This window comes from Mastomys coucha, unplaced genomic scaffold, assembly GCF_008632895.1.
Source record: "Mastomys coucha isolate ucsf_1 unplaced genomic scaffold, UCSF_Mcou_1 pScaffold22, whole genome shotgun sequence".
In the NCBI taxonomy this organism is placed as follows: Eukaryota; Metazoa; Chordata; class Mammalia; order Rodentia; family Muridae; genus Mastomys; species Mastomys coucha.
In genome coordinates this window covers 81270121-81281792 of record NW_022196905.1, presented here as the reverse complement: position 1 = coordinate 81281792, position 11672 = coordinate 81270121, and the positions used below count along the sequence as shown (strand labels likewise).

General features: G+C 40.8%; 1 protein-coding gene across 4 annotated transcripts in view; it reads right to left on the bottom strand.

Annotated features, from left to right (window-relative positions):
• The window catches only part of Slc4a4 (solute carrier family 4 member 4), a 335690-nt gene that overhangs the window by 111220 nt on the left and 212798 nt on the right, over positions 1-11672 (bottom strand). For all 4 annotated transcript variants that reach the window (XM_031342972.1, XM_031342970.1, XM_031342973.1 and 1 more), the window contains exon 8: positions 1298-1455. In XM_031342972.1, coding sequence (XP_031198832.1) covers positions 1298-1455 — 158 coding nt within the window. The remainder of the gene's footprint in view (positions 1-1297; positions 1456-11672) is intronic.

The window sequence follows — 11672 nt, the reverse complement described above, 5'->3', positions numbered from 1 at the left end:
AAAAAAAAAAAAAAAAAAGTAATAAAAATGAAAACGCAAGAGCAATCTTCTTTAACAGTTCCAGGCCTGTTTTCTCTTTCAAGCCCCAGTAAAGTTAGTGCAAAGACATAAATAAAGTCACTGGGCCACCGAGCTGGAGTCCAGCCATCCTGAGTCAGCGGCTTGCTAGTTGATTGCTCAGACAGAACTGCAAGCCTCTGCCGGAATGTTATAGAAAACACCAATCACAATTAGCCCATTAATTGCACAGCTGTGACCACCTCCTCTCCAATGCTGCATGCCCAGTGTCTGCCCCAGGTATTTAAAAAGAATGGGTGGGAGGAAGACTTCTTGATCAGGAAGACTGGCTGAGCTGAAAAGGGCTTTAGGACATTTGCTTCTCATTTTCTTCCTAAAGCCAGCTCAGAACAAACCTTGAACCTCTTTTCACAGTTGGTTAACCATGCTCAGATCATCTGAGTCCACTCAGGGATCCACAGCCCTTCCTGTTCACTTGTAAAAACTTAAAAAAAAAAAATCACCTAACTCTACCCCAGGTTCCACAGCAAGCACATTCCTCCCCTAAATCAGGTGGTATTTTCCTGATTTCAACCTGAAGCTACAAACTCCTCTGCAGTCTCATTCTCAGCACAAGTCTAAGCGAGGTATTAGCATCTCTTCTGCTAATCTTGTGCCTAAGTTGAACAGCTTCAGAGAGAGCTGGCAAGGCAGCTTCTAGGATGACTTCTAGGGCAAGAACAGTAGAGTGTCACGTGATCATAACACAAGCAACACTTCCTTTGAAGGCAAAATGGCATGCTTAATATAAAGGGTACGGGTTTTAAGTGCTTAGAGTAATGACCAAGTTTTTACAAAGATGCTCACTTACATATGTGTTTGCATCTATGTGTTGGTGTTTCTACATGTATAAGCCCAGTCACACTTTCCTGATAAGACAGAGGACATAACATCTACAACCTCTAGACAACTTATTAATTGTATCATTTTGGACAGGGTATTTAAACTCAAGTGTCTCGATATGGCTACTAGAGTTTGCTTACTAAAAGACTTATCACATAGTTATAAAGAATAACCCACAAGAAGAAGCCAGCACACAGGCCAGTCAATCACTATAACTGCTATTACTGTTACTGTTGAGTAACATGCAATTCAAGAGCACACCTGTCGGCCAGCCCCTATTTCAAATGAAAGCTCTCCAGTGCAGAGTGTACCCTCATTCCTCTGATTCTTGGACCTAAGCGGGATGGCATTGTCTTTAAGCACCCTGTGAGCCCTAGTGGGAGGGGGAGTAGCTTACCTTGTGGGCACAGGGACCTCAGTCAGGGCACCCAGCATGACAGCCTGCTGTAGGCGAACAAAGGCAATGAAGGGAGTGTCCAAGAAGTCAACCTCCCCAACGAGCACGTTGGAAGCTTCAGCGTCACGTGGCAGTTTTTTCATGAATTTATTCTTCAGCTGCATAGGAAGGGCCAAGAAAATACAATTTATTTCAAGAGAGAAGAAGAAGAAAATATACCATATACATTACTCACAGGAAACCTCTGTAAATGAGTCTTTACACAGCATCATTTGGCCAGACATGTTTATATTATGGCTAATCATTACATTAGAGTAAACATTCATCTGTCCCTTCAAAAAAAAATACTAAGGGTACAATAGCATACGACACAATGTTATTTAGTATGCAACAGATCTCCATTAATTGATGTATTTACTCACAGTACACTACTGAGAATTTGCTATCAGAAAGAAAATTATCTAAATCACAGGGCTAGCAGAAAGAAAGACTCGTTTCATATCCTGATCAGGGGGATTATTACCTAGGGGGAAATAAAATGTGATTTAAAGTAATGATAAATACTAAGAAGGAAACTAAGACAGATAACAAAGGACTATTTTTCAGAGTTGTCAAGGAAGGCATCTGAGAAACACATCTAACAGTGGAGAAGGGGCATAAGCCATGTGCAAAGACTAGCCTGAGTCACTGTGCAAGAGAAGGCAAAGCCTGTGAACAGCAAGGAGGTCGCTGGCTAAAGGAATAGTGAGAAGCCAAGTGTTGGAAGCCAAGAAGCAAAAGCAAGAAGAGAAGCTGAAGCAGCATGTACAATGGGGACCATGTCATGGGTCCCCAAAGGCCACGGGAAAGAGTTTAAGAAAGTGAGAAGATGTCTGCTATATGACGTGATTGTGACTTTGGGGGCCACCAGGATTGGAGGCCACAGAACAGAAAATCACAACCCTGAATGTAAACATAAGCTGAGAAAAGCATTAAGACCCATACCCTGGGCCCCTCTGCTCTTCATCGAAATAGAAGGCATTGTGCAGGACTGTGGCAAAGATATATATATAAGAAGAGGAAAACCAGGACTTTAGGAAGGCTGAAATGATGACTAGGTATTTGCAGCTGCATTCTAGGCTACTGGAAACTGGAAAAAGATAAAACTTAAGAGTGGACCAAAAAGCCTGGTACAACATCCATCCTGGAAAGTCCTGACAAGAGTAGGTCCAGTGGACATCAGGGAACCAACTAAGCAAAAAGTGGAGACTGGCCACAGAAACTGTTACATTGAGAAATATTGCTACAAAGAAATGAGAAAAGGAGAGGTGGTAGAAGAGAGTGCAAAATGGTACAGAGTTGAAAAGTGTGTCTATTGCAGCCTCTCAGAAAGTGAGCAGAGAGAGCTAATGGAGGCAGATTGCTGCTACAGTAACTGTAGAGAATAGCTACAAAAATAACTTCGAAGCCAAGCATCCTGGAACTACCAAGCAGGGGTGGTACCCACATCCCAGACATAAGAGTCAACTGGATACAGGGACACAGCTTATGATCCTACCAGGAAAGCAGATTGGGTTTGAACGTGGGTGATTCGAGAGACGAGCTAGGTGGTGGTGAGGGCTTCTAAGGACTCATTTTTTGCAGTGAAGCAAAAGTAAGCTGGTGGTGAGGGGGAGGGAAGTGTTTGAAGGATTAGGGAGAGATGGGAGAGTATAAAGTTGTTTTCTCTCTGAGTGAAGACTGCAGGACACAGTTGATCTGAAAGTCTGTCTAATAGGCATTATTCATTTGTACAATTCAGGGAAATTGTATCAGGAACAATGAAAGGATAAAAATAAGAACTTTACAAGACCATACGAAAGGTGCAGACTTCAGATAAAAAAACAATTTTTACCCAGTATAGATGTCTCATCCCTCATGTCAAAAGCACCAGTGAGTTTAATCGTTTCAGCCATAGATTACTGCTAAGATAGGGAGCAGCAGACACGGCTCAATATCCCCAATTAGTAAGGAGGCTGGGTCAACAGTTTCCTTTCAAACTCCAACTTAAGAGTTTCTTAACTGGGGAAAATGCGTGACATGAAAACTGATGTTGAGCTCCCTGTTAGCCTCCATCACATTCCATCTCTACCTGCTTGAGAAGAAGCCTCTAAAGTTAGAAAGCAAAAAATTTAGGGTCAAGATATTAGTGGGAGCTAAAATAAATATATACAGAAGACAAAGTGGAGTATATATCCTTAGGTATCAACAACATGGCTACTTTTAAGTGGGATGGACTGTCCCAAAACTTCTAGTACTCATCATTCAAGAATTATATTAAAAACTATATATAGTATAATTTATATTATAAACATATATTTTTCAATCTAATCATCTTGTTAAATGAAATAAAACAGCCTGAATACAAATACCATGTTTTCTCTCATATCTCATATGTGCAATCTTCACTTAAATTTTATATACACGCATGCATATGTATACATATACATATATATGAAAGAAGAAGGGGTCTAATTGGAGGGAGATGGAATAAGAGAATGTAACAGGATGAAGACAAATTGCTACACTTTCTTCTGTCACATGCATAAATTAGATTTTACACACACACATACATACACATATATGTGACACTGATATGAAAGAACAAGGGGAATTATTTGAATACAAGAAGGAGACAAGCAAGGAGGGAGGAAAGACAGAGGGAAATAGTGGGCTAAATATGGACAATGTACAATGACATGTATCTATGAAAACAATTTTTTGTATTTTGTACACTAGGAAAATTAAAAAGGGAAATAAAATTCCCAACACAGCAGCCCTAAAAAAGGTCTACGGCCATCAAGGAGTCAGAATTACGGGTTCTCAATCACACTCAGTGGACTGAAGCATGGCTGAGCATCAAAAGAAGTCCTTGAACTCTTTCCAAGTGAGACCTTCTTTATGGACACAGAATGAAAAGTATACAAGAACCTGGCTGTACAGTCATTCTCCTCCCTAGCTTCCTGACTACCATAGCCAGGCATGCTGACTGCAGTCCTCTATGGTGGCTCTACTTACAGGCCTCATACTTCCAAGCAAGGAGCACCCTTCAGAGCTCAGCCCAGCCTGTTCTCCCACCTCAGCCCACTTCCTTGTAACCTTTGCTAGTCAATTCTTAGTCACACTTATGTTAGATGTGTGGAAACGAGTAAGAGCAGTTCCCTGGGAATAAACTCAATAGCCACTTGACATAATTTGTCTGTAATAAATACTATAAGGGGGAGAAATGGATTTTGTAGTAATAAAAATCAGATCAATAGAACATCAAACTGTCCAGAAAAATTATAGAAGCTTTTAGGGCTCAACTGCAACATCTATGCAGCTCACAAAAATATGCAGAATATCTAGTCCACTAAATACCCAACAGGATCTGCCTAGCTTTGTCCCACTTTCACTGAGATTGCTGTGTTCCTGCAATACAATCCTTAGATGAATCTTCCCCACCTGAACACACTCCTTGCCTGATTTTGTCAAGTCTCATACTTTTAAGATTCACCCACATGCTGATGACTCAAAATGCATATCCTAAGCCAAGACCTTTCATAAAACTCCAGGCTTGAAACATCTTCAAATGGATTTCTAACACACATTTCATTCCACACTTCCAAATTGAGGCTTTCTGATAGTACTCACCCCCTCCCTTTCACCCCATCCCACCTCCTGCCAGCTCTTCTTGCATTCTTATGGCCTGCTTTACAGCACCTCCATTCCTCCATAGCTCAGACCCAAGGCTTTGCTGTCATCTTCAATCCTCCTCTTCCTTTAATGCCCAGGTCTAGTCAGTCAACAAATCCTGCTAAAGCCATGATCACAATCTATCTAGAATCCCACTGTTTCTTATCAACTTCATGGTTACCACCCTGGTCCGTGCTGTGATCATTTTCCTTGTGGCACTGTGTCATTTCTCTTGGCCCACCATTTCATGAGGTACTGCCAAGACAATTATGAAAACTCCCGAGTCGTAGCATCATCCAGAGATCATAAGCTCCATGCCCCGATCTCCTTCCACTTTCTCCTAGCCTTCACTCTAGCAAACATTCCAGTATCTATGTCCTCATTCATATGCCCCAGGTCTCCTTAGCTCAGGTCCTCTGTCATAACTTCTGTTTTTCTCTACAAGAATGTCTTCAGGGGTTCCTTCCTCAGTCCCTTACTATTTACTCTTAGTGGGGAGACTTTCCCTGCTCATATGAGTCAAGATACATACTCCCTCTCCACACAAACATTTCTCATGCCTCTCTTCTACCTTGAGTTTTGTTCCTTGTATGTATCTCCCATCACAAATGTATATGAACCTCTGATCTTCATTACCTGCCTCCTCGCCCCAATATAAGCTCCCTATATGTGAAATGGTCACCTAATGTGCCCAGTATTAAGTTTCTTATGTCTCTGAGAGTATCGAGAAGAAAGATCAATAATTGTTAAATGAATGAATGGCAATTATTACTTCTATTTTTCTCTGCAAGATTCCCCCTCCATTTTTATCTTTTAAACTTTTTTCTATTTTTATGTACATTCATGTATGTGGCCTTTTTTAGATGCATGTAAGCAGATACAGGTGTGGGGTGGCTTGGGTATCATCCTTGCCTGCTTTTCCACATAATCCAGTCAAGTCTCTCCCTCAATTTGGTCTTTCAGTCAAATACAGAGCTTGTCAACATGGCTAGTCTTCATTTGCCAACTTTCTCTGGTAATCCCCTACTTCAGCCTTCCAGAGTGGAATGATAGGTGGGCCATCACACCCTCCTCCTCACTTCATAACTCTAGTACTTGTGCTTTTAAAAGAGTATCTAACCAATGAGCCATCCAACCAGCCCTCTTCTTTCTTTAAAGAAGTGAGCCACTCATATCTCCCCTAGCCACATACATAAATAAAAGACCTAGACATGTTGCCACTATTAGTAAACTCCATTCCTAACAAGAAGGATTGAAACAAAGGCTATAGATATGAATCATATGAAAGAACAAATTCTTTTGGTTTTTTTTTTGTTGTTGTTGTTGTTTTTAAAAAGCTTGCATTCATATGTATAAAAACAACAACAACAACAACCTCCCAGTCAGTAGCAGTTGTTCCTACCCAGGCTGGAAGGAATGTCTCAGGACTATCATACTAGGGAAGAATGAGGTTAGAACCCAAAGCCAAACAAAAGCAGGGGAGAAAGTGGGCAGAGAGAGGGATGGCTGAGGCCCCAGTCCCTGTTGGTCGCATGAGTCCTAAGGCCTCTCTAAGAAGTCTTCCCCAGTTAAGGAAAACAGTGCATCCTCTTCAGGCTTAAAGCAGTTCGAAATGTGTTCCTATCCACTGCAGAGCCCAACTACAGCACTGTATTTGAAGATGAAGCAGAGGAGCACCAGGTTCAATAAAGCTGAATATGTATGCTTTAGATAGACATAATTTCCTCTTTCATCCAATCCCACACTCTTTGTCAAAATGCATAGGAGCCTACAGTGTTCAAGGTCTAGCTGTGGACACTGTGGAGAACAGACAAGTCCCACACTCCTGAGCTTCACAGTGCAGTGGAGAAGCAAATTCAGAAATAGCTGTCACAAAAGAAGACACATAAATAACACAGAAGTCACATTGTAGAGAGAAAGATCACAAAGCACAGCAATCGTACCCAGTATCAGGGTTCAGGGAAGGTGTCTGTGTCAGAGTTTAAAAACCTACCCCACAACATTGGCTTATGAGACTTACGTTACTTTTGTAAGGAATGCAACAATAGCCAATAATAGGAAAATTCAATGGCTATAATATGAACACCACCAATTCTGGGCTTACATGATAAACTTTGAACAATCATAAAATACTAAGAGAAAATCGAACAGATTAAAGAGGGAGATATCACAAAAGTCAACAGCAGATCACGAGAATAAGAACAAAATCCAAGGGCAACAAATCTGGCTGAAAGTCTCCCAATAAAATCATCTGGTTTGAGTTCCAAAGATACAGTGTAACACATCCCTTCCTCCCAGATCTTTAGTTGTTTCCCCTAGGCAAGCCCTGGCTGGATAGTATGTAGGGTCAAATACAAGAACACACACAGTGCAGAGAAATCCCTTTAGCCAACCTTAACTTCAGAAAAGGGATTTCAAGCAGCTGTCTTTGGAGCTACAATCACCAAAATATACTTTGGCTAGCTCAGCAATTTTGCCACTTTATTTTTTTCCTTTTGGCTTTTTCACCAGGGTTTAATACAAGCTGTGCATCCAGATGTGCATATTTTGAGATCCTTTCATCCAGACTAAGACCTTTCTCTAATTTCTTAGACGCATGCATGCAGCCTGTCCTGTTATGAACACTTATTCTTACAGTGTTTTGATCATCTTTCTTTTCAGGGTGCTTTGCTATGAACCTAGTGAGTGTGGCACAGGTATGTGAAGAAAGTAGAAACTCTAAATGGATAAAGCAGAATAAAGAGTAGAGGAGGAGGAATTCTGGTTGTGTTCCAAGATGAGAAAGCTGTTCATCCACAAGTGACAACATTCTGCAGCTCACTGAAACAATCTTTTTCATTCCTCACTTAGATCTTAGGCTTTCCTTCCCTCTTGCAGGGAAAGTACTTTGAATAGTTAAGGTGTTACAGATAGGACCCATCACACTATGACATCTACTTAATCGTAAGTAGTGACACCATTCATGGCTGGCATGCCCTCATACCCACTCTGCCACCACACTCACCCCTAACAAAAATCACCATTGAGGAGACTCGACCTACCACACCCCTCTGAAAGTGGCAGGTGTTAATAACTTTCTCTTTTTTCCCCTTTGTTATTATTGCATCAAAATAATTATATCCAGTAAAGTAAGCCTCTCCACTTATGTATCCCCATGTCCTGCCTACTAAGCAGATTATTCTTGGAATTGTTATTAATGTTTCTCTTTCTGTCCTCTTTTTTTTATTTTTTGGGTTATGGTCTAATCTTTCTTTGGGAATTTCCAGCTGCTATTCATCCCCACAAAAAAATCATCTGGCAAGCTTGGTGTTGTCATAGCTTTCCCCAGTGCCATAATCTTCCCTGCAGAGGATTTCTGGGTAGGGGTCAAGTGGTTACCATGCCTACTGATTTGCTCCTGATTTTCTCCATTTACCATACTGTCACAGCATCCGTGTTAGAAGTGCCTCCTTTCAATCTCAAAAGTCTCTTGCTTTAAAAGATAAATTATATAATCCCTTCACATTTGAATCTCACTGGGATTTTAAGGAAAGCCTAACACACTATGCTATATTATAATTGTCTATTATAGAAACTTAACATTTAAGAAATATGAAAGTGTGGGGGAAAGCCTAGGTAAAATAGCCATTTGCCAATTAGTTGTACTCTCTAGGAATGTATCTACTCACTTACTCTATGCAAACAGTGTTACTTGTTATGACAAAACCAAAAAACAAACAAACAAAAAGACCCACAAAACCTACAGCCCCATCATCTCAGTGCTCTGCCTCTGCCCTCTGCCTTCTGTGTACATCAAGAGAAATAGCCAGATGAGAGTTTGCCAAAATAAATGGGATGTTTTTTCCTAATGTGAGCTTCATGGTGCCCTAAAGATGATGGGCACAGGGACTACTTTCTCTTACAACAAAGCCACACTAGGAAGAAGAGACTCAGCATGTTCATCTACATGACTGACTAGCAGACTCTATCATAGGCTTGGCGTTATGTCTCGGTCATAATAGTGGTCTATGAACATATGAATTCTTATCATTTAGATTAAGTATGGATGTTGGAAACTGGCAGTTGTATGCTTGGTGAACTACAATGAGTCATGGATTCCAGTCAGTGTGATTCTAACTCAATACTTCCAGGGCCCACCTTCACCCTCCATGCCAACCAATAGCAAAATAAATACTATCTTGAAGGGTGATAGCATCATTTGTAATAGCAAATTCTCTTCACAGTGGTATTTAGTCAGCAATTATCAGCAAGAGAAACAAACACAAACTAGCCACAGCCTTAAAGTAGAGCCAGCCAGCAAAGCTATTCAACACAAGCTTCAAAAAGACTTCATCACCTCTGAATATATTTGTTATAAGATGTAAGATTTCTGTACAAGCCTCCCTATAACCTAACTGCAAGGCATATTCAAATGCAGACCGCAGCCAAACCCGTGCAGTCACTAAAACTTATGGCCTTAACTACAAGCCTTATAACAGAAAGGCTAAAGATCTATGTGTACACATCAAGAAGAATAAAATAATATGGGAGAGTTTGGGTGTGTGGCTCCATGATAGGGCACACGCCTAGTGTGCACAAGGCTCTGGACCCACCACACACACCCCAACACACATATACACAACTAATAAATGAAACAACAAAATAGCATATAAACCCTAGAGAGGGCAAAAGAATGGAAAAACAAGCAAGCATACACAACCTAGCAGGTGCACTTTAGGACTTGACAAGCATTGTCTGTCCTAGCTAACTTGTCCAGGCAGGGAAAACAAGCTCCTTTCTTGAAAGTCCATCAAATCCTCCCCTGCTTACAACATTACTGGTGCTTACCATCTACGATGTGGTCTGAGGTTTCAAAACTACACAAATGTTGAGAGTGCACAGAGCCGTTAAGACGAGATGCCAGAAGGCTCTGCGGTTCTGCTTTACTTTGCAAAACACTTTTCAACTTCTTTCCATTTTTAAGAAATTACAACTTCAAAGTGAAAACAATTGCCTGAAGGTGAAAATTTGATTTTACAATTTTTCATTTCCAGATTTAGACATCTCACCGGCATTAATGCAAATGAGCCTGCAGCAGCCTGTTTGCGAATGGCCATCAAGCTAAATATAACAGTAAGTGGGTCTAATTTCCTAAACAGGATGAAATTTCAAGCAATGACCTCCTTTAAGAATCTAAATCTCTAAGCCACATTTTGTGTTTATCATAAAAAACAAACAAACAAAAAACCCACCATAACACTGTAAAACAGGAATTTTAAAGTGTTCGTGTATGCAACTTTAATTGAATTCCTACACCTAACTTATGAAAAATGCATCCTACCATTTCAAAGATGAGGGAAACTGAGGTCCCAAAGATGTAAAGGTCTCCACTAAACTCACTGACCATCTGCCCAGGGCACGGCCCTGTGACATGCTCATATGTCTCACAAGCACATTTGATTACCTCAATTTTAGAAGCTCTTGACCTAAAAATCTCCGAGCCTTTCATGTAGCAAATCCGAGTTGAAACATCTGCACGAATAACCTTTAAAAATTAGGATGAGCACATTTAAAAATATTAATAGTATTTAACTGCATGAAATAAACTGCATGGCCCAGAGAAAGAAGCTGGGGTGAAGTAAAGCCAGAATACAGACAGGAGCACATGGAAAGGCTTAAAGAAAAAAACCCTGCAAACTCCAGGCGCTGAGTTGGGGAATTTTTTTCAAAGTTCTTCCCCTCTACCAATATTAAGTATGGATCACCCACTCCATGTATCAAGGAAGGAGACTTAAAATACTCCTTGTACTGTGTAGTAATGAGTCCCCACTGCCTGAATGCCAGGTCTTCTTCTATGATGCTGCTCCAATTACACCTCCTCACTCTGGCCTGGCCCTATGGGAAAAGTATGTCTGAAAATATGTCTTCCCCCGTCTCCCCTGACATTCCCTGCCCTGTCCGCTGTCATTGCATTTGGCACAAGGCATCACTGACAGACTGTCAGAGACTCTTATTAGACCACAAGTACATTAAAGAAGGTAGTAAAGTTATCTGTTTAAAAAAAAAATCACATATTATTCAGCTTGGCTTCCCCGGTGCTTCGCTGTCTGACTCTTGCAGTAAGCACTCAGCAAACATTTAACATGGAATCCCAGGTTAATTAATTCATGCTAGCTTACAGCATCAGAATCCTCTGCAGGGGCAAGTGTGGAATGGGGAGCCCCGTGGAAGGTGTCCCCCTGGCTGCTACAAACCACAGAAAGTTAGGTCTTCCATAAATAAGTGAAGGTGTTTTGCTGTTCCAGAACAGGGAAGAACGCATTGCCAAACAACACTTTCCATCATCTTTCTCTAATGCCTGCAGAGATACTAGATCGTGCTGCCCTTTGCTGGAGATTTCTCTGCAAGCTTTTGACATTCCTGCCTTTGGAGCCCAGCTGCACAACTATTCCCTTCCTCACTTCAGACTCAAATATTATAATGTGAGATGGAAAATGTGCCTTTGTTACCAAGAGAAAAGAAGGGCTTCAATAATTATTTTAAAATTAGTGATCGTAATGATGATAGGGATTACTAATATTCTTATCAGTGATCACTGCCCATGCGCTGAGCCAGGAATGTTTTATGCTTCATGACAAATTCTTACCTTTTCTTTCTTTTCTTCTTTTCTTTCTTTCTTTCTTTTTTTTTTTTTTTTTTTTTT